We start from the raw sequence: 23,852 nt of genomic DNA, 5'->3' as shown, positions 1-23,852 counted from the left end.
GGCCAGAGTAGGAGAGAGAGAGGGACAGAGGGGGGGAAGTTATTGCCGCTCCTCAATCATCGGAGATCATATAGGAAAATGAGATTTTAAGCGGTCTGAGCGGAGATTTCTCTCCATCCAAGGGAACTGAGCTGCTCGGTTACAGCGGGTAGGCTACTTTGGGTTTGTCCGTCCACAAATCCAGGAATTTATTAAAAGACAGAAGTGGGAGAACTACTGAAACAGTTTACTCGACACAAAGTAAAAATAATAAAGCTGAAGAATAAATATTACAAATAGAAGTTTCACATTTTAAAAAACTGTAATCTGTAACATTATAAATTAGTAGCTGAATGATTCCTAATCAGGGTCCCCTAGAAGGTCAAATAGGTCTCATAGCATTCACAAAAAGAATACAGAGGTCTGCCTTAATTTTTTTAAACAATGCTTTTATGTGTGTGTAAAGTGCATTAACTGTATACAAATGATGGTCATATCCTGGGTCTAAGAAGGTAAGAGAGTGCAGAAGTGCCTTAACCTGCATTCCTTTAAATGGCCAGCAGGGGGCTTCTGCTTCCAAAAAAAAGTCCAGTTAAATAGAAGTCTGTGAGTTTTCTGTTGAGTTTATGTTCTCAATCGCTGCTTTCAAGTCATATTTAATGCAAAGTGAGGTTTATTTTGCAAATTATGGTTATTTTTAGAGTCAAAAAGGATGATAAAGCAGAGAAGCTGGCAGCGTATCTTGTGTGATGTCCCTGGGGTTCTTAGATCCACTCTCAACATGTCTGCTTTAAAAACACCTAAATGGTGAGGACAAAAACACTTCACTCAAGGCTACATTCACCCTTTTATAAACAGTCTGAACTAAAAATAACGGCTCAAACTTACCCAGTGTATACGGTGTGGGAAATAATTATTTGATCCCCTACTGAATTTGTACAGTAGTGGCCAAACGTTTTGAGAATGACACAGTTTTTCACAAAGTTTGCTGCTTGAGTGTTTTTATACCTTTGTGTAAGTTGTTTCTGTGATGTTTTGAAGTATAATTACAAACACTATGTAAGTTTCAAAGGCTTTCATCGATATGTTTATGCAAAGAGTCAATATTTGTAGTGTTGGCCCTTCTTTTCCAAGAACTCTGCAGTTTGCCCTGGCATGCTTTCAATCAACTTCTGGGCCAAATCCTGACCGATGGCAACCCATTCTTTCATAATCAATGCTTTGAGTTTGCCAGAATGTTTTGTTCCCCAAGCCACTTAATCACTTTGGTCACTTATCACTTTGGTCTTATGGCACGGTGCTCCATTATGCTGGATAAGGCATTGTTCTTCACCAAACTGCTTTTGGATGGTTAGAAGAAGTTGCTGTTAGAGGATGTTTTGTTTCTATTCTTTATTCAGGGCTGTGATATTTGGCCAAATTGTGAGTGAGCTAACTCCCTTGGACAAGAAGCAGCCCCACAGATGAATGGTCTCAGGATGTTTTACTGTTGGCATGAGACAGGACTGATGGTGGTGCTCACCTTTTCCTCTCCAGATAATCCTTTTTCCAGATGCCCCAAACAATCAGAAAGGGGCTTCATCAGATAAAATGACTTTACGCCAGTTCTCAGCAGTCCACTTCCTGCACTTTTTGCAGAATATCAATCTGTCCTGACATTTTATTTGGGAGGAGTGGCTTCTTTGCTGCCCTTCTTGACACCAGGCCATCTTCCAAAAGTCTTTGTCTCACTGTGCATGCAGATGCACTCACACCTGCCTGCTACCTTTCCTGAGCAAGGTCTGCACTGGTGGCACTCCCGCAGCTGAATCATCTTTAGGAGACCGCCCTGGCGCTTGTTGGACTTTCTTGGGTGCCCTGAAACCTTCAATTTCGGTGCAGTCTTGATGGTCAAAACCATCCTTGCCTGTGAAGCCTTTTTTATGCAATGCAATGATGGCTGTGTTTCTTTGCAGGTAACCAAGGTTAACAGGAAGAACAATGATTTCAAACATCATGCTCCTTTCATCACCTCCAGTCTGGTATTCTAAACCAGTCAGCATGACATAATGATCTCCAGCCTTGTGCTCGTCAACACTCTCACCTGAGTTAACTGCAAGATTATTGAAATGATCTCAGCAGGCTTTTTGGGGATTAAGTTCACTGTCATGGCAAAGAAGGACTTCGCAATTCATCTGATCACTCTTTATAACACTCTGGAGTATATGCAAATTGCTATCATAAAATTTGAAGCAGCAAACTTCGTGAAAACAAATATTTGTGTCATTCTTAAAACTTTGGGCAACAACTGCAAGTTTGCTCACATACAAAGAAATGAACAGTCTCTAATTTTTATGGAGAGAAACAGAAAATCAACTGAAAATCCAGAAAAACACATGACACAAAAGTTATAAATGAATTAGCATGTCATTGAGTGAAATAAGCATGTGATCCCCTACAACCCAGCCACAATTCTGGCTTCCACGGGTTGGCTGTATGCCCACACAGATTAATATCAATCAATCAATCCATTACAGATATTCCTGATCTTATCTTTTTATGTGTATAAAGCACACCTGTCCACAGAATACATTTCTTCCATTTGAACCTCTCCACTACCTCCAAGGCCAAAGAGCAAGTCTGTAGACCTACACAGGGCTGGAGTGGACTACAAGACTGTCAGCAAGAACCTTGGTAAGACAGTAACAGTTGTTGGAGCAATTGGGAGCTTGTTTATGATCTGGAGGCAGTCGGGACCATAGTCACCAAGAACATCACTGGCAACTCTAATGGATTGAAATCTTGCAGTGCCCACAAGGTCTCCCTGCACAAGAAACCACATGTACAGTGTGTAAGTTTGCCATTGAACATCTAAACCAGGGGTGCCCAATCCCAGTCCTCGAGAGCTACTGCCCTGCAGCTTTTAGATGCGTCCTTGTTCCAGCACACCTGAATCAAATGAATGGCTCGTTATCAGGCCTTTGCCAGACTTGATGGCATGCCGAATTGGTAATCCAACTATTTGATTCAGCTGTGTTGGAGTAGGGATGCATCTAAAAGCTGCAGGACAGTAGCTCTCGAGGACTGGGATTGGGCACCCCTGATCTAAACGATTCAGAGGCTTGACCTCTAGGATTTTCTCCAGGAGAACTGCTGCTCACTGGATATTTTTTTTTCAGACCATTCTCTTTAAACACTGGAGATGTTTGTGTGGGAAAGTACTGGATCAGCAGTTTTTGAAATACTCGGCCCAGCGCATCTGGCACCAACAACCATGCCGCATTCATTTAGGCATGTGGATGTGCTCACGTCTACATGCCTAAGTGGATTGGGTTGCTGATTGGGTTGCTGATTGGCTGATTAGATATTTGTTAACGAGCTGCTGCAAAGGGTACGTAAGAACTGGCCCGTGATTGCATCATGGTGGTCATGTACGGTTTTTGTTACTTAATTATTAAAGCCACTGTGTCTCACCACCAACCCAAGGTGGAGCAGCTGAGCTCCGTCTGCTCATCATCTTAGTCAGTCTCTATTCTGCTTTTTGCTGCTTTCAATTCATAGCCTGTCTGTCTGTACGAGTTCCTCTTTCTCTGCAGCTTCCGCTCAGCTCAGACCTCTTCTGGTGACTCAGTCTGAGGCCGTCATTTCTGCTGACAGGAAACACTCAAGTTACTCTTTTAGCTCTCTGGGAGATATCGATCTTCACACTGCTCTACTCGTGACATCGAAAACCAGAACTTAACGAAACACTGTCAACTCATGCTGCTGTGGATAAAACATATTTGTTCATACAATGTGAGTTTGATCAAATCAATCATTTTAAAAAGTGATTTCATAATCAATTTCCCACAGCTCATTTGGGTCCAGAGGGCAGCAGTATAAGCAGATGTCACTCCCAATTTTTTTGTTAAACACCAAAAACATGCTAAAAGGACAAAAACCAAGACCAAAACTAATGAAAATGTACTAAAATTTAATCATTCATAAAAGCTGGAAAATCATCTGTGACAGGGTAACACAAGAAGCGATATTAGAGTTGGTTTAGTACAATATATTTTCAGCCTCAAGACAAATCAGAACGCACCATTTCCCCATCAGTCTATAAAATACTAATTTCCTTAGCTTTATTATGCAAAAATGGAAGTATAATATATTATGGGAAATATGGAAGGCTTGCAGCTTTCGATATAAAACAAAGTCACTTAGGAAAGATGTTATTTCATCAATACACATCCTTGTAAGTAGGAGCGAGTAATTTATGGACAATGATGCATCTTCATTGACACTGTTAGTGCAGAAATGTACAAGAAGACCAACATTTCACATGGATACCTTTGCGAACGCATTGTCACAATGTGTCAAATATCTGATGTTACTTTTAATAAAACATTTTAGTTCCCATAGATGGATATAAATCCAAGGTCTCCTCTTATATATTGATATTTCCAAAAAGAAAGACACCTTGGAGAAGAGGACAAAAACAAAACAGTTGTCATCAGGCTGACAGTAAAAAAGAAGAGGTGGATATCTTTGCCATTAAAGAGCAGAAAGAAAGAGTTTCTTGAGAGTATGTGCCGTCTCCTGCCATTTTGCGAGTGGTGAAATTTCTCTGTCAGCCTTTTTCAAAATGCTTCGGAGAGGACTTGGAATGCTGGCACGATCCACTGGGAAATAGTTAATCATTACAAGTTTCTGAAAGCAAGAAGAAAGAAAGAATAAAGTCAGAAGATTCAATGTAAACGACGTGGACACAACTTGTTCCTGAAACATTTTAAAAAGTCAAGACGGTGTCTCGACACTGCAGGCCATTTGCCCACCTTCAGTAGTTCCCTGTGGCTTTGAAAAACCTGTATGATTATCAAGATGGAAATGAACAACCAGGGTTATTTTTTAAGACTTGAATTCTTATTAGTTGTGATGCTAGCCCAGCTACAAGGTGGGCTGCAAGCCGTGTATTCCTTGTGCCAGTGTGAGTCCTGGATAAATGGGGAGGGCTGCACTGATGTGAAATAACTGATGTGGGGGTGGCTGTAGCTCAGGTGGCAGCGCAGGTCAGCCACTAGCTAGAAGGTCGGTGGTTCGATCCCAGGCTGCTCCAGTCTGCATGCCAAATATCCTTGGGCAAGATACTAACCCCATGTTGCTCTCCGATGCATCCATCGGAGTATGAATGTGTATGAATGTTAGACAATTAGCACTTAACCTTAGAAGTGCTTGTGTGAATGGGTGTGATTGGGTGAATGAATTAGCTGTATAAAGCGCTTTGAGTGCTCGGACAGAGTAGAAAAGCGCTATATAAGAACCAGTCCAAATATATACTGAATCAAATATGCAAATCAAAATAATTCCACACCAAATTGGTCAAGCCCTGGATGGAGGCTGATGACCCACTGTGGTGACTAACAGCTAGAAGGAGGATTGTTACAAGGGATTCTTTTTCATTTTAAACTGTAAAAACATGCAGTTTATGGATGTAAACACCTAAATAGCTACTACATATAGACACACACATACACACACACGTACGTACATATATATTAGTGCGTTTCCTTTGCTTTTATAAAATATAAACTATAAAATGAAAACCATTAGCGAATCCACAAGGGCACAAGATGTTCACTTGCTTAATTTTCGGCTGTTGCAGGATAGAGACCTCACATGGAGGCTGTTCAGTTTTTCTCCATAAATCTTTTCCTCTTCTACCTTCTATCTTTTGAGAATCCAAAAACCGATGTGAAAATTAGGCAAGACTTCACCAAAGCGCTCTCACTGCTGCAGCTGTTCATGTTTCATTTGAACTGTAGCACATTTCCTGTAGAAGGCCATCCCATCTGCACTCATGTCAGCGATTCAAACTTTGGCAGCATCAGTTCTTTGGTACTCTACCCATTTTTTGACAGCTGACATTGGCTGAGTGTAGTGCTGCCCCCCCCCCCCCCCCCCTCCTTTTTGTACTTGTCATTTTACTTAATTCTCTAACTCCTTGGGTATTTAACTCATGAAATCACTTTCCTATAAAAGCATAATTCAGCTGTCCAATAGGCACTGGCAGTTGGAGTCAGTCCACATAAGGGATGTTCTTGTTGCAGTGAAAACTTTTACTTTTCAGCTGCTCTGAATCAGTAAAGTGAAGCAGCTATATTGAAACCATACAAAATATTGACTTTCTTCTGCTGATGAGGCGAGACGCTTTGAAACAACTCATAAATGTTCAGCCTCCACCTCTCTGGAAACCATCTGTCCTCTTGGTGAACCTTTGTTTCCAGTTTACAAAGAGATTTACTGTGGTACCAAAATGTCAGAGTGCTGCTTATCCCAGTTTATGTTTTTGTTGCAGCTCCCCAAAAATGTCACATGAAACATAAAAATGTCAACTTTGTTATGCTTCATATTTGCTGCTTTGTAAGACAAAACAATCACAGTATAAACTGTTTTTCTGCATTCACAAAAAAGATCCATCAGGCAGGGAGGATTATGACATCATTTCCCTAGTTCATGAGTTTGTGAGCCACACTTCAGAGACTGTCTTTTGGGATTTTAGCCCAGTGAGGAAGCTGGGAATTAACAGCATGTAGTGGCTAAAGCACCTTGATTTGACTCAGAGTGTCGCATGCTTAACTCACAAACATTTCCTGAACGGCAAGTACAAGTGTGGACAAGTCATAACTGCCTCAGAAGCAAATCATAGTAGTAGGGAAAAAGAAAGACTCAAACTTTTGAGACACTATCTGAAACACTTCCAGTGTGATAAGGAGAAAATCTACAGTCCTATTGTGCAATAAACATAATTCCCAATGTGTCTCTGAGGCCTTAGCTGCCTGAGCTGAGCCAGCTTGAGCATGTGTGACGCATGTCTATGATAAGATGATCGCTGTCAGGAAACTAGGAGGTAAACAACAATGGTGCTGCGAAAGATGCACAAAAACCTTAAAGAGGAAGAAAAACATTCGAATCGTCAAAGTGTTGCACCAAAAGGACAGTTTGGGTTCTTCAGCCTTTCCTTCACTTTGCTTGCATGTATGAGGAGGAGTGCTTTTGGTGAATATCATCAGCACACTGCAGAAGCTGTTGCAAGATGGAAGAGAAAGTAGCAGAACTGATGAGACTTCCAGAAGTCCAGAGACTGTTGTTTGCTCCCTTATCATTTACAGTGGAAATGCCTTGTTTTGCTTGATGACCAGTATAAACAGGAGCTCTCACTATTTCTATAGTCATTACCTGCAGAGTGGTTTAAAACATGGAAAAACAGGGAGCACTATATCTGTGTTTACTGACATGAAGATTATATTCAGTGTTTGCAACACAGCAGGCGTCATTTAAGAAGCTAGAGCAAAACGATGTCCACAGCATCTCAACCAAACCTCAAGTCTCCAGAGGCAGATTTTCATATCAAAGCAAGGAGACTGGAAACCAAAGATTTATATTGACAAACAAACATCAGACAATAACACAGTGGTGTAATTAAAAAAAAAGAAAAAAAAGCAGCTGGTAATTCTGTGAATTTGTTGTAGGAACAATAAGGCCAGAGAAGCTCCAACAGTGCCCTCTATAATTAGATTTCATTACAGTTGCACTGCTGCAGCAGCAGGTGGAGCCACCACAATTCACCAAAATTCATATAAGCACACTGTAAACCCGCTTTGATCCAATTAAAATGGAGGATGGTGTAACAGAAGACACAAGAAGAGGACTTGAGAGGCCTCTGGTTAATTAAAGTCCACATTAAACATTCACTATTAAACCGACAAGGATCTTGTTATTTGCAACACACCAATCCCCCCCCCACACACACACAAAAAAAAAAAAAAAAAAAATCATCATAATTATTGCAGTAGGTTTCTAAATGCTCTGTGATAACCCAGAGCTCAGAGCACAGCTGGAGCCTTGCAAATGTCTGGAATAAATTTTGCTTTTACACCCACTCACCTGGCCTGGAGCTATCGTGGGATGGCAATTTAGAGCAGTGTGCAACTTGACTTCTTTTTTGTCTTCTTCTTTTCCATCGGCGTTTTTCTGTTGATCTGTCGCACCAGATCATAGAAAATCTACAACAGAGAAGATTTGATGTGTTTCAGCACTTTGCTTCAGTATATTATGGGATGTATGGAGAGAGCTACAGCTCAGGAACGATGTTATCAGTACAAATTCCTGTTGACAGACAACACTAAAATGCATGAAATGGTGGACAGTGAACACAGTTTCTCTTGTTTCATTTGCCGGTCTAGCCAATCAAGCAGCTTCTGTCTTTAAAATGACAACCATACAATTAGAAATGTATTTTCAAAAGATAACTAGAAACACAAAGTTACTAAGTTAAGATATTCTTAAAAGAATTCAGTGTTAAGAAGGTTGTGTGCATTTATGGGAAACTCTCAGGTGTGTTAGTGTAAATCTGCAGCTGATCAACTAAAACTCAATATTTACATTTTTAAAAGCCCAGTTTTAGTCTGTTGTTACAGCGATGAGTGCAACTAGTCAACCAGACATTTAAACATGGATTCCCACTCATGCTTCCAAAGAAATAAGTCTGGTAAACATATTATTCATGTTTTATTCATGTAGAACTGCAGGTAAGTGTTGGGTTTAGGATGTGAAGACACCACCTGCCACTACACCCACAGCAGATTTGAGCCCCCCCACTGAGCTGACTGACACACTTAATGGCTGACTAAAGTAAGATGAGGATGACTATTACTCTGACTTGGTGAGTTTGTTGTGGGAAGTGAGAGAAGCAGCTGCAACAACAGAAAACAGTCACTCAGACAGGTGCAGGTTATGCTGGTACTGCACTGCTGAGTGAAGGACCGAAGGCTGGTGAACTATCAATTTTATTCTCTGATTTGTTTTCCGCTATTCCTCCAGTTAATTTGCTCCTTTAGTTAACTGTTTAAAGCTAGCTACTCCATTAACCTGTGCCTCATCTGTCAAGTGTGTGTACCCTTTTTGGCTGGCCTGGCTGAGTCACTGAGGTCTGGTGCTCCATTTTAACTTCTCTATAATTTGTCTCAGTATATCATTTATAATGCTGGTTTAGTCGAGTATGTTTCCCCCACACTTAAATAAAATGAACTTTAAAGTCTTTCAGGATATTTTAATGTTGAGTTGTTAAGTTTTGGTAATAGGCTTTACATTTATTACAGTGTTTCCAAGACAGACTTTACTAGTGCTGTCAAAACTTGCCTAAAGTCCATCTGACTATGCAATCTGTCCCCACCAAGTTGCAACTGTTCCGCTGCCTCGCATATGTAATTATTTTACTGTAATACAGATTTAACAGATATTACCACCATTTACTTTCAGTTGGTAAATGTCTGCTTATTTTTCCTGTTTAAAGGAGCCTAAACCTTCCTTGCTGCCTTTGCAGGTGAACAACAGAAATACTAGCCTGTTGAACCAACTATTCATATTTTATCAATGTTCAACATCGGGTAGCTTACAATACCCCCCATCAATCTCCCTATTTGTGATGGGAAGTTGTAAACGAGCAAAGCAGAAAGTAAAATAGATGACAACCGTGTGAACCAGCACAGTTCTGCAGTGCTTTGGCTATGCCCGAGTAAACCTGCATGTAACCGCTTGACTGGAGCGATGTATCACCACATTCTGTCGACGTTAACCTGTGAGGAAGGAAAGCTGCTGGTGATAGCACTGTTAATGTTTACCTACTGGGCAGGGTAATTTGAGCTGTGCACAACACAATGTCAAAGTGCCTCGAATTTCAAAGTCATATAGCATAAAATACGATTTAATGACTGAAGGCTGTCGAACAGTTTTGGACAGCTGTGGCTCAGGATACTAAACGCCAGATTTCCTCGTTCATCAATCCGACTGTGAGAGTGATAGATAAAAGGCATTTAATCGATGTTTAATTTGTGACAGTTCATTCACTGTTAGCCAGCTAGCTCCAGTACTGTTTTTATTTTTTTTTAACTGTTTGTTAATGGCAGGGTGATGAGGGTACTGCTGTCCTGAATCCCTCATCTAGTGGCTGGACATTCTTCAAATCCATATCTTGGAATCTAAACTGGAACTTGTCAGTTGTCATCCTTCTGCGCTGAAGATGTGCAAACTGCAAACTAAAGGGGTTGTTCTAAGCAGGAAGAAGAGAACAGGTGCTGCTACTCTAGACATAAATGGGCATCCACACAGGAAGCAACTAGCAGCAATGTGGCAAACACTTAAAGAGCACTTAAAATCAGGGTGAAATAACCACTGAGTGATGACACTGAGTGAGCGGTCACGGAGCTCAACTTTATTAACTTAAAGGCACGCGACTGACACAACTACAAATTAGAGTGAAGGATACCTTTGACTGACAAATGAGGAGGCAAGAAATACATCTGAGGGTTACCTAGGCAACCTGAGACTTGAATGTCCACAGTGACTGACTGTCAGCAACAAAGCGGTACGTAACAAGCAAATTGCTTCCTGTGGACACTCCTTCAGAGAAGGCTGTAGGGAAAAGTCCAAGATGGTGGAGCTCAAGTCCCTACACAGGATGGGAAACTTGCTAGAAAGGGAGCTGATTACTGGGAAGGGAGCTGATTACTGCTCGGTTATTTATTGTCAAAAAGTTTATATGTTATTAGTTATGAACTCATTCAGTGAACACCCCCCCCAAACCTCTCGATCTAAGCACCACAGCAATAAAAGTTTAGGCTTATTCTAACCGACATTAATTTTATTTATCATTTATTTTGGCCATGATAATTATGTAGGGATTTTCTTTTACAGTATTATAATTGCATGGTGAAGTTTAAGATATGACATTTCATAAACGTCAAAGTTCATTGCTACAGTCCTTTCAGACAGTTGTGACATTTTGACATAATTGGCGTATGAAGGCATGCAGTCACTGGTGCAGAAGCATAATGAAGAGAGACCATATGTGCAGTGTGTAGTATTAGCACTTACCTCATTAACGTTGATCTTTGATTTAGCTGAAGTCTCTAAAAAGGCACAGTTGTTCCACTGACGGGCCAGGTTCTGACCCTGCTCCTTCCCAACCACACGCTCATCCTCCAGGTCACACTTGTTTCCCACCAGGATCATGGGAACCTGATGGATTAGTGGACATGCGACATGTTAAAAAAAATAATAATAACTTTAGTTTTATTTTTGTGCAGATGTAAAATGACACAAAAGCAATGAAAGAAACAAATACATAAAAATGCCGCCTTCTTCATGTTTATCACAAGTTTCAGGAATCTGATCAGAGGGTGGATTTTAATTAAAACTATCCACATGATCATTATCATCATTATTAATTACAATGGTGACTCCCAATGATTAAGAAAACAAGACAACAAATATTTGAATATATTAAAAATGCTCAAAAATGTTGACCAAATTCATGTTTGAAAACAGATTTCATCTCAAGACTAAACAGTGGTTAGAAAGCTTATGTGCATATTAAGGAGCAGAAAGGCTTCAGCAAAAAGAGACCTTAACCAAGACACACAGACCAGCTGAGCAACCTGCTATGAATAAATAAAGAGCGCACACTCAGCATGCTCCATCTCCTCTCTCTAAATCAAGAGAGAAGGCAGCAGATCGCAACCAACAGCAGCTCTGACATTTCCACCCCGTCACAAAGTTCCTGCCCCCCTGCGCTCTGCCCTCTTCTCCCACAGTGCTGACTTTAATGAAGGAGAGGTGACGAGGGCAGATTATACAGTGAGAGGCCGCCAGTTTTCCCTCTGCAGACTGAGGAGGAGCCTCAGAGAATTACAGCATTCGGATGTTTATTAGACTCTTCCAACATATCATCACTGGTCGGTGAAAACAGACATCAGGTGTTCCTTCCAAAAAACCAACCAACCAAAATTTAAAAAAAAGGAAAAAAAAAAAAAAAGAAACAAGTGTAAAAGATCCTATTTTTTGGTAAGAGAAATTATCATTTCTCTTTGTCTGACAGTGTTACAAAGACTGAATGCAGATGGAACAAAAATGTTAACTTGCTCTCTCTGCAGATGTGCACCAATGGTGTCTGTAGAAATGTCTGGCCAATGATCTATCCAGTGCTTGCTACTCGTTTGTTTGTTCAAGACAAACATAATAAAGGTTTATAATATAATAAATATATATAAATAAACATGATAAAGTTGTTACTTTTGTTAAAGCATTATGACATTTTGGGCCAACAGTAATATTTGCAACAGTCTGGCTCATGATCAGTGGTTATATTTTTTGTTTATTTAGTATTTAACTTCTGTTTTCCACTTAAATAAAAATGTGATAAATATATACATAGATATACATATATATGATACAAACTTTAACTTTGTATCACTTTAGTGTTGAACATTTTAGGGATATGAATGAATACTGTAAATTTAATTATGCAATAGAATATTTCAAAGACATCTGAATGTGACATTTAGCTCTATTGTGGGGGAAAGGAAAAAAAACAACAACCATGCTGTATGTGCAAAAGCTATAAGAGCTTCTTAATGTATGCCTAGTTACAACTCTTGCTGCTATAGACTTCAGACATACTGCTGCCAGTGTGAGGAAAGAAAGAGAAAGTGAGGGCATTAATTACTGTAATTAGTGAACAGAGGTAAGTGGGCAGATACCAGGTGAGCAACTGATGGTAAAAAGCGTTAACATTTTATAGGCTGGATTTTTTTTTAACCTGGTATCTTGTGCTGCTGGCTTGAAAATACAAGTGTATGATCATGTCACTTTTTACCACCATTTTAATGATATACCAGTACAGAAGCTCAGAGATTCGCATATTACACAGAGGAAGATGTCGCAACAGTTTGGAAAAACAGGACTCTGTAGAAAGTGTGTGTGTTTGTGGGGGGGGTGGTTTTTTTTGCTTTCAGTTTTCACTTCTTCTTCTCCTACATCAGGACTGATGTGGAGGTACGGTCTGAGTGGCAATCCTTCAGGAGAATACTACAGCGGGCCTTAATGATGGGCATTAATGGATGCAGCTATGTGATGATGTCAGCAGTGGCACATATACCGGGTCCCCACTACAGAGTGAAAGCCATTCACACTCGCATATAGAAATGCCAATTAACCATTAACAAGCACAAAAGAGGAAACCAGAGTATCCAAAGAGAGCTCACACGGGCACAGGGAGCAGTAAAAAACGTACGCTAAGCAAATTGATTGGACAGGTGTACTGATGGTGTTTCTACTAGCTAATTCAAATGTGTGAAACTCATTAACTAATTTCCAACACTGTGCTACTATGCTGCACAGTGTTGGAGTGGTTAGTGCTGTCACTTCACAGTAAGAAAGTTCTTGGTTGAAATGAGGGTTAAAGTAAACAGCTGATAGTTGTGGTAACCGGTGTTGCAGTACGGTGACATAAAAAGAGGTAAGTGGCTGCATGTCGGCTGTCTCTGAATAAACTGGAATATAACCAAACAACCAAAATACAGGTGTAATCACATTTTGCATCGGTATGTGGACGCCAGCACAGAAGAGAACATAGCTCTGGCCGACCAAACTCTGCAAACCACAGTTTGTATGTCTGCCATGTTATATGCAGCATAAAGCCAATCACTATTCAGCAACATTTCAAACATGATTTGACTAATGAGGTCCAAAAATTCATGCTCAATATTTGTTTGGACAGCGTTTACTTTTACTAGTAATTATTTTTTTTGCCTCGTCAGCTGTCAGCAAGTTTGACCAATTAATTGCTGGATCCCTTTCTTTTTCTGTTAATTAATCGTTCGTGTCATTGCTGAAGTAGACATTAAAGGTTTGATGCTTTTCTTGACCTTCTATAAAAAACTTGTTCGAAAGAAGAGATGCTTGGGTTCTAGAAAGTTATGAACCCTTAAAGTTAAAAACCGTTTTGCTTGTGATGTGTCAAATAATTAAAGAAAAAAATTAAGAGGTTTTGTTTGGGAATTTTCATTGAACAATGAGGACAAACATTTTTAATGGGGACCTCTTACATGACAGCGCTTTATAATCAAAACAAGTGTGAAAGTGTGTTAAACTCACATCCTCTGTGTCCTTTACTCGCAGGATCTGCTCCCGGAGGTCCTGCAGGTCGTTAAATGTCGACTGCGCTGTAATGGAGTACACCAAAGCAAAGCCCTGGCCATTCTTCATGTACAGGTCCCTCATAGCCGTGAACTGTTCCTAAAGAACGATAACAGACGGCATCAGCGGCCGGTCCACAATTTCCTCGAAACACCCCTGCATCCTGCTCATGTTTGACTTACAGTTCCAGCTGTGTCCAGGATTTCAAGCATACATTGCTGCCCATCGACCTCGACTTGCTGTTGAAAAAACACAACAAAAAACGGGTGCATTTTTACAAGAAATGTTTACAAAGTCATGTGAAGCAATGAATGTATGTGCAGGTTAGGTCATACCTTTCTGTAGGAGTCTTCTATTGTGGGGTCATACTTCTCCACAAAAATGCCTTGCACAAATTGGACTGTCTGTAATGAAGAAAAGAAAAGGGAAAGAACACAGGACATCATTACCAATCCGAAACTACTACACTCCTCTTTTTTTCCTTCTTCTCACCTCCTCCCTTATTTTCTAGGCGTGTTGGGTGGAGTGTTGATGGATTCTTCTGCTCTTATTTAAAGGAAGCTGGCCCAGAACAAGCCACTCTTCAGCATTCCAAGATCCTTGCTTTATTTTGTCAGGGTTTATTTTTATTACTTTAGGGAAGATGGTACAAGCCCCCCCCCTCAGCCAGTACTTCAGCCCTTTATTTCATTTCTTGTTTAAATAAAAGAACTTACTCTAATAAATCTCGGGCGTGGCACTCTTTTTGTATGCTTAGCCACAGCTGAGCCTTAATGTTTTATTGATGTGGTCATAACAAGCTTATTACAAAGACAATCTGACAAACATTTAATCCAACTTCAAGTCCTTAAATAATGAGACATAATTGTAGCTCACGTTTTTTATATTCTTAAAGTTTGAATTGATCTACAGTCCTATGTAGATATTTTCATTTAAAGCAGGATGCCAATTTGTTAAGAGGTGAGAGATTTTCTTGCACATATGGATGTTTGATCGCTCCCGAAAGCCATTTTAGAGAGCACCAAACGTAAAATTAACTCCCTGCTTTCAAATAATAACTCTTTTTATAACCATTTTCATAAAGGGTCTCTTGTGGCTTGAAATAAGCCTGTGTGAATGACACACCACCGGTCTGTTACCTTACTGAAATATCTTCACATTTCCCTGTTATTTCTGGTCATCTGGCATGTCTGAGTAAATTAAACCCTGCTTTAAAAACGGTTTCAAAATATTTGTTTAAACAATGGGCATTCTTGGGTGAAAAAATGTCAATGTGTGATCTTTTACTTTTTATAGTCTGAAATCATACAAGGAAAAGTTTAAGATTTCTGCTGAGTGATGTAACAGACCGACTGCTGTTCCTGTGTCAGACTTCTAACAACAGATGTACAGTAAATCCTACCTTATTAAGCTCTTAATGTTCAGGGGGTTTTTTTTCCTGCTTTACAGGATTTTATCTCAGGATGATTTTGAGTTTTTACAGGTGACCGGTTGTGCTTAATCCTTGGACTCTACAAAAATAGCTTTACAGGACTTACAGTTCAAAGTAATTTTATTTATATTTCCTCTGCCTCGGTGCGCAGAACCTTGTCATTTTAGCTCCTCTGGCTTTACCGTTATTGGCTGCCCCTCGTAAGACGGAAAGTCAGAACAGCAGGTGGCTGAAACTTCTGTGCTTTCATTGTTACGGATTCAAGAGTGGGAGGAAAAAGAGCTTTTGGATCACAGAGATTACGTCTACGCACACACACTTCACTACTTGAAACTTTGGACATGCTTAATGCGATCATCCGCTACTGTAACAGTCTATGAAAAAAAACAGTAAGACCTGTTCAAGGAATTAGTTTTGCATTTAAGGATATATGCGTGCTTGCTTTCTTTGCAAGTTCTGTTGCTGGTGAATTTAAGGGGTAGTTAAATATGTAAAGTATCCTCATAATTATAAAATATGAAAAACACCTCTTGTTATTGAGAGAAATAGCTCAACAGCTCTGTAAACCTCACTGAGAAAAGAAAACATTAATTTCAGCTATGTGTAAATAAAAACTTTGCAACTGTGTGTGTTGTAATATTTTTTATATATATATATATATATATATATATATATATATATATATATATATATATATATATATATATATATATATATATATTTTGTTTTAATTAACAGCAAAATCATAATTATTTAGCAGTACTAGACTTTGAAAACATAGTGGATTTATAAAGTCTGTAAACGAAGAATGAATGCCCTTTAACCTTAATTATAACTCAGCTCTATGCTTTATAACTACTATATAACCCAACTATAATAAACTGTATAAATAAATATGAACCTTCCTCTGTCTAATGGGAAGTAATTTAGGACTTTAAGGGGCGCATTTTACACTTGTCGTTCTTGCCCTTGAACACCAACAAGTGATGTCACTGCCACTGAATCGAGCCACGCTTTGGTGTCATTTTGGCTGTCTCTCAATTTTTAATTTTCTAATCAAACATGGGTGCTGTGGCAAGTGATGTGTGCGATTGTACACTCCCAGAGTACTGCAGCAATTACTCGTGGAGCTGTGGCGACATCACTGTTTGCACTCAACATGATGTGACGAGTATAATGGACCCATTACTCTGTGTCAAAAGTAAAGGAAAAGGATGTGCTTAAAAGGAAACTGAGCACATAATAAATACTTTAACGATTATTGATTAATGGAAGCTAAAACTGTGATTAAATTTAGGATTGGATTCATTTACAGCCTTGTATAAACTCATTAAAAAAAATACCCTCTGCTTTCAAGCTTTAGTAGCAGCCATCACTCACCAGTGCAGACTTTCCCACGCCTCCCGACCCCAGCACCACAAGCTTGTACTCGCGCATGGTAGGCAACTTCACTGGACAGCGCAAGAATCTGTGAAAATAGAGAAGACAGATGCTAAATATCAGACAGACAATCAATGTGTTACTTTCACTGAACTGTGTGAGATTATTCTGAATAAGCAAAACATTTTCTGTCACTAGTTTTCTTTATGTTCTCATCTCCCCTGAAAGAAGCCTTTAAATAAATAAATAAATAACAAAATAATAATAGTTAAAAATTTATATACGCTGACTGAATAGTTGTATCAAAGTTTTTAGAGCTGTGGATGACGTGTGTAGATCCAGCCAAACGGGTAAGGTAAGGTTTTTAAAAGACTACAAGTAATAAGTAATGACCCTAACACTGGTGCTGGGAGCCAAACAACCTACTGTGGCAGAGCACTGGATCTAAACCAGAGCCTGCTGTCATGAAAAATGTCTGATGGAACAACAGATGCCATAAATGTGCTATCAGCAGTGCCTCTGCCTGACAATACAAGCAAAAGAAGTCCTGACAACTGAGATAGACTGGAGTCTTCATTTTCAGTGTGCCTGGAGGGCAATAAGCTCTTAGGATAAGCCCTGATGCATTTCGAATAGTGAATCTACTGACTAGACACTGATGTCAGTGTGAACACCCCCGTATCCACAACAATGAGAAGTCACTGTTGACCTCAGAGGATTGAAACCTAATCATCCCTCTGCCAAAAATTTTTTGCTCGACTTCCCACCCACTATCAAGAGACTTCATGATGATATGGGCGTCACCTCTTTACATAAAAAAAGAATTTTAAAAAAGTTTTAAAAAGATGGGCTTACTCTCCAGGAATTCAAACCAGTATTTTTCCTGGTAAAACTCAAGAAAGAACTACATCTGCAATACAAACATGCAAACTTTAATCTGAAGCACACTGTGAGGCAGATTCTGACAGTGACACTGCAGTCAGCAGGTAAGCCACAAATAACTTCATCTCATTATAATACAGAGGAGAAAGGCCACAGAGAATGACCCGTCATTAACTCCATCAGCCTGACACATTTCTGTAAGCGTGACCTAGAAAATATTGGCAGAGGAGACAGGAGATGTCAAAGGCATGAAAATATTTAGGATGAAGGCAGGCATTTTAACTGAAATCTGCCCGTTGTTCTCCAGAAACCCTTCAGTGAATGTAAAGTGAGATTATACTAATTGCCAAGTTAAATTACCGCCTCTCATTTTATCATCACACTCATCAATGCTGTGGGTTTTCATCTACTACCTGTTTGATTATTTAAGAGGAAACTTCAGTAGAGCTGAACTTCCTGTGTGCTTTGAGTGTTGACTGATTGAAGAATTTTCATTTTAACTTGAAAGTGCAGAAATAATAACCAGTAACAACAATGACAAAGTTTCAAAGTAGTATTAAAAGAGAGGCGTATTTTAAATGTTATTCTGAAATGCAAATGTAATGTTCATTTGATGTATAAATGTCAAAGAGGGGGTGATGCAGGCTAAAATCTCATTTGAGAGCCTCTTTGAATCTACTAATTATGCTAGGTCTGTGGGACCTTTGTCAAATGTTGAGCCAAACAATACAAAAACCACTCTGTCACACTCGAACAGCATTTGCAATTCTAACGACGACGTATGAAGCATCACCAGAAACCCACAGTGTGAGGCAGGCACACGAGGCCCTCTACAAAGCGCCATTGTAATGACCCTCATCTACTCGAGTAGGCCATACAAACAGAAAACAGAGATCAGAGCGAGCATGCATGACCACTGCACTGAAATCATTATTGTGGCGAGGAGGGTAGGTGTGCATGTTGAGACGCCAGCATGTGCCTGATGCATTTGTTGATGCATAAAAATGAAGGTTGCGGAAAATGAAACTGTGTTTAAAATGTAAATTTATGTAAGTGTCACAAAACTTTGTTCAAAGCGTTGGTATCAGATAAGAAACCTAAGCCTTCCGGTGATTAGATATGAGCCTGGATTCAAACAGTGGCCCTATCGAGCATGCGAACTGTGACCACCTTCACTAATCCCACTCATTAATTTTTGCTGGCTTTGGTAATGAGAGTATGTGCCTGTGAATGCTAGCAGCATTGACAACTAAATATTCAACTCCATTTACAAATGAACAAAGACCCTTAAAATCCATTTTTAAAAATGACACATTAGCCATTTCCAGGTCCAAAGGCAAATACACACCCAGGCACTGCGAGTTAAAAAGGTCTAAATTATTCTTCAATAAAATGCTCAGTGTGGCTGTTTTCCCAGATGTTGCAAAAAAGGTTAGTGTCCTGGCATCAATGAAAGAGAGAATTTCCAAAACTGAGCAAGAAGAAGCTAACTACTTACAAGATGATATACCATGTCCAGACTTCAGTAGACACTAGGACATGGACATATTTTCATTCTGTAAAAAAACCCAAAAAACTGCTCAACTTACTGTGTACACGGCTGCTGAAGATTACAACTCCCTCTACATCTGGGGAGGAGGGGCTGGCAGATCCTCAGGTACAGGGATGTCAACAAGAAGGGTCCAAGGGTCGCTCAGGTGCCAGCAAGGCCACGCCAAACTTTGTCGAGAATGACACTAATGGAAAGAGTGGTGCTGAATTATGGTTCTATTGCTTAGTGTTTCTTGCACTGAAAGAAATTCGACTTCTGAACTGACAGCACAGGCGTCAACCCATCAAATGCTCTGGTGCAACCATTAGCCAATTAGATGACATTATACAAATATCCTGAGCGTGAGATGTGGCTGCCTGTGCAAACCAGCATCAAAATGTAGACAAAGCTGATCATTGCAGTGAATAATTAAACTGTTATAAAGTCCTATATAAGAGTTACTAACAGGCAGCTAGCTTGACTTTTAACAAATGTCAATACGCAATAATAACCTATCACACCAGCAAAGATACCACCCACCAATGTTAGGAATCTCCTCCCATTAAGCACTGAAGCAGAGCACCTGTTAAGTTTGTGCTGAGGGACAATGATTTCAGGCATTTACAATGAACAAGTTGCACTTTACAACTTGTTCTCCAATGTGTGCCTTTCTCTTATTTTTGTATATTTCTCCTGTTTTCTATTTATTCCTGCTGCCTACTATTTAGGCATGAATTTGGCACAGTTGGTGTGGAGCACTCACAATTTCGTTGTACAAGTGCAAAGACAATAAAGGGCTATTCTATTCTAGGTGACAGGCAACAGTTACCCACTCAAGGCAATTTTTATCCAGTTTCCTCATTGATGCATTATATAAATATTTTCATTATTCTGAGAATAACTAATTAAATCTGTCACAGTTTCTAAGTGTGGATGGGCGCAGCACATGTTCACGCCTGGACTTCCACATGCTTTGAAGTTAATGTGCACATGTGGCAGCTATACTGATGGATCATAATCATCATCAAATGAGAGAAAAAGGGAGGAGGATACTTCTAACAGGTCTGGAGCCAATTACAGTTGGCTAAATCAGTCAGCGTATATCATAGCTTGTATATCAACCTGCAAAGATTTGACATGTTGAAACCAAGAAATTATGGAAACTAAAACAGGCCAAATTCTAGCGGCCAGCTGTTCCGCTACTACAAAACAACTTTTTTTGGGGGGGACAGTCATAAGTCAAAATTTAACTCACTAAACTCAAACACCTGAGATGTTAATTCAAAATTTCAACTTAGCTCTGTCAGTCAGGAAGCTCCCCCCCATCTGTGCATTCTATGCCACACATTGTACATTATGGAGGGTAGATGGGCTCTTCTGTCGCCTGCCAGCCATGCTATCAGTCATTATAAATGAAATGCTGCTTCATTTGTTTTACACTGCTGAAACTTCAGTTAATAGAACTGAAAAATGATTGGTCCTATTAGAGGTTTTTTTTTTTTTTTTTTTTTTTTTTTTTTTAGAATCACAGAAAACATTAAATGAGTGGAAACTTTTCACTTAATTACGGTTAAAACAAACAAACAAAAAATAACTTAAATATGATTTATTACAAACTCTTAACACCTGATAGGGAAAAAGCCATTTCATTCAAAGCAAATATTACACCAGTCACACAAAAGGTGATCAGAAGCACTGTAAAACTCTACTGTGCTGCGTTTGTGCAGTCACATGGAGAGCTTGATGGACGACTTTTTATGGCTATTTAAATAAGCTAAGGTCAGCTGTCATGTTACATAACAAACGCAAAGTTACTCACTGTTTACAGGACCTGTTGCTGATCAACAAACAGACAGTAAAATATGCTGTTCTGAACTATTTAATCACACAGTAATTTTTTCGACCCCTGTATCTAACCCTGAGAGATACTAGTATCATGTGTCGGAGCCAGAGGGGGGGGGGGATTTAAACTTAAAAGCATAAAAAATTACTCAAGTTAACTTCCCTAAATAAATAAAACATGTTTTTGAATTAGTCTTTAAAGTAAAACTTTATACATTAAAACAGAAGGCTTGAATTCGACAATTAAATGACAACTTGTTTTCGGGATAACTTTTGTAACGTAGTTAGTTTCGAAAGGAAGGGTGTGGCTTTTAGTTTCTCAGCGCAGCAGACCTTCACTGTCAAGTTTATTAAAACAACCAGTCACAGAGAGAAGTATCACCAATTAAACGCGAAACAAATGTGAGCCGAATGCCAAGTCTGGGAGTCTAAGATGCCCCAAAAGTAGTCACACTTCGACAACTCAAATGTTAGCATTCTGCTAGCACATTCCGGTGAAGGCTAGCTAACGTCCTAGCCCGGAAAAGACATGGCGAGGCTGTACGGGACAAACGCCGCGTTAAGTAATGTCGGTTCCGCGGAAGAAATTCCATCGAGTTCACGGTTTAATATTAGTTCCAGTTTGACAAACTGTATTTTAAGTTGCGCTACGGGTAAAAGAACTGTTTAGCAAACACCGGGGCTAATAAGTTAGCTAGCCGCGTTAGCACAAGAGTGAACTCTTAAAAATAGCTTTTTCTGTTTCATCTGAGGCTAAAGACTCTGGTTACGCACAAGTTAGCAAACAGACATGCCACTAAACATGTTAGGGTAAATGTTTAAAAAATATAATTGGATGTTAAAGGATATATACCGCAAATCACATTTGTACCGATAACTCGTTAGTTAGTTGTTAGCACCTCAATCTTAAGTTAGCTTCGAAGCTAAGCTATTTTACCACCACTATTATTTAATTACGGCGGAGCTAGAAGTAACTCCAGTGTCTCATTAGAGACAAACAAATGCTTAGGGACTAATTATCAAACCAATGAAGACACGGCCTCAATAATTACTCACTGAAATAGCAGTTTTACTTAGAGATAGAAGCTGCAGAGGGCACTCACCGTGTTCCGCTATGTGTGCGCTAACTGAAGCTGTGGATTTACGGAAGGGTCGGGGGGGGGGGCAGAGAGAACGTCGTATTTTGATTGGACCAGGATCAGCCAATCACTGCAATCCAGGTTACGGTTCAATTACAACCTCTTCACTTTGAAAACAAGCTCCAGTTACATACAAGAAGTGGGATAAAGCTTAAGAAAAATAACATTACACAATTTGGCATTTATCATATAATCTTGTGTACAGACTTAAACTCTTCTACTTCGGACTCGATGAGTAAATATTATATGTAATGGTGTAAATGGAAAATAGCCTTCATTTATTCAGTTTATGAACCACTTTTAAGTTATTCTTCATTTAACTCTAACAAACTATTCATATTCTATATGCCTTAACTTATGGTTTAGATCACATTGGACCAGGGCCAGTGAATTCTTACATGTCTGCAACAAATTTTGAACTACAGATCAATTTTGAGTGTATAAAAGCTTATCTGACATTAATAAATGGTCGATTAATTCTTTTTTAATGTTTCACAGAGCTTTGAGAGTGTATTTTTATGGGTTTGACAAGAATCGTTTTTTAGAGAAAAACAAATGTCTCATTTTACCAAAGAAATGAAAACAAAGCACTTATAAAGATATTTTATTGAAAGTTGGCAAGAACCTTTGGCGCTAATGGGATTTATTATATAACCATGTCTAAACACTATAACTGGTAAACACTGTCCTCCCTTCTTTGTCATAAAACAATACTCATAACTACCCTTAATAATTATCAATATTAGTTAAACATTAATTAACACTTAATTAATGCTTATTGCAAACTTCTCTGTACATTTAAAGCAGTGGTAGGAAACGTGGAATGTGTGGGATTTCAGGTGCTGGTGCGTTTATGATCCCCCACTTTTGAGCTCTGTTTTAGTCACACTTCAGAGTAAATGGATTTGTTTGTTTTTGCATTATGTCTTACATTGTGGGTCCTTGTGCTTGCAAGTGTAAAGGACAGAAAGATTCACAGTTTACTTTTCTCATCTTACTGATCATTCAAAGCACTTTTAACTACATCACTTTATTATATACACTTCGAACATTTTATCTACCTCACATCCCTGACCAATTTAGAATTACCAGGTACCATAATATTCATGAATTTGGACTGAGCGAGTACCTGAAAAACAAACCCCACTCCACGTATTGTGAAGTGGATCTCATGTCTGTTCCAAGGCACCACCTCTTAAGGCACCCTCTGACCTCTGTATGACCCATGTTCTGTATGTGCACCATATATGATCACTCCTATGCCTTTTTACTGTTACAATCTCCAGAGATTCTCCCATGACCTTTCAGAGACCAGGGCTGCCTGTCTCTGCAGGAACCTGAGGCAGTCCTCATGACAGTGTCAATGCCCTCCTTGAACTCTGTCGCTACTGTCGCATGAAAAATACATACAGACACGACATGACATGTGCGGTTCCACAGTTTCAAGATTCCTTAAAACCACTACTACCCTTGATTTGACCCACACAGCTGGATATAAAACCAACATGTCCAGATACAGGTCAAATCAGCCACAGTGTACAAAATTTGTAGCAGTGTAACATTTTAAAATTTTCAAATTTTTGTTTATCTTGGGTCACTTTAGATAAAGTCATCAAATTTCAGGCTAAAAGAATAAAACTTAAGTGTTTTGTTGCTGCTGTCAGATTTGATT

The 23,852-nt window shown here is 39.3% G+C and overlaps 1 protein-coding gene and 1 long non-coding RNA gene across 3 annotated transcripts; one reads left to right on the top strand and one right to left on the bottom strand.

Moving 5' to 3' along the window:
* The first annotated feature begins 61 nt into the window (after positions 1–61).
* Positions 62–4,276, top strand: LOC112843251 (uncharacterized). The gene is made up of 2 exons (XR_003215465.1): positions 62–3,349; positions 3,555–4,276. It is a non-coding gene; the product is annotated as an uncharacterized LOC112843251 (long non-coding RNA).
* On the bottom strand, positions 3,912–22,227 carry rap1aa (RAP1A, member of RAS oncogene family a). Of its 2 annotated transcripts, none has more exons than XM_003438915.5 (9): positions 22,145–22,227; positions 19,258–19,404; positions 16,787–16,874; positions 14,310–14,378; positions 14,157–14,213; positions 13,933–14,073; positions 10,873–11,016; positions 7,885–8,003; positions 3,912–4,650 (listed from the first exon to the last, which is right to left on the bottom strand). In XM_003438915.5, the coding sequence occupies exons 3-8, from the start codon at positions 16,841–16,843 to the stop codon at positions 7,914–7,916; spliced, it is 558 nt and encodes a 185-aa protein (XP_003438963.1). In that variant the 5' UTR covers positions 16,844–16,874; positions 19,258–19,404; positions 22,145–22,227; the 3' UTR covers positions 3,912–4,650; positions 7,885–7,913. The 2 variants fall into 2 exon arrangements, with proteins under 2 accessions (XP_003438963.1, XP_005448529.1); XM_005448472.4 differs by having other exon boundaries at positions 22,098–22,151.
* Positions 22,228–23,852: the final 1,625 nt, after the last annotated feature.

Source organism: Oreochromis niloticus, linkage group LG20 (genome assembly GCF_001858045.2).
Source record: "Oreochromis niloticus isolate F11D_XX linkage group LG20, O_niloticus_UMD_NMBU, whole genome shotgun sequence".
Classification (NCBI taxonomy): Eukaryota; Metazoa; Chordata; class Actinopteri; order Cichliformes; family Cichlidae; genus Oreochromis; species Oreochromis niloticus.
Note: the sequence above shows the minus strand (reverse complement) of the source record. Positions and strands in the feature narration are given on the sequence as shown.

Coding starts and splice junctions, on each gene's coding strand:
- rap1aa (XM_003438915.5), bottom strand. CDS start 16,843: ATGCGCGAGTACAAGCTTGTGGTGCTGGGGTCGGGAGGCGTGGGAAAG. Junction 14,379..16,786: donor GCGTGGGAAAGTCTGCACTG/GTGAGTGATGGC, acceptor TCTTCATTACAG/ACAGTCCAATTTGTGCAAGG. Junction 11,017..13,932: donor GAGTAAAGGACACAGAGGAT/GTGAGTTTAACA, acceptor CTAATCCATCAG/GTTCCCATGATCCTGGTGGG.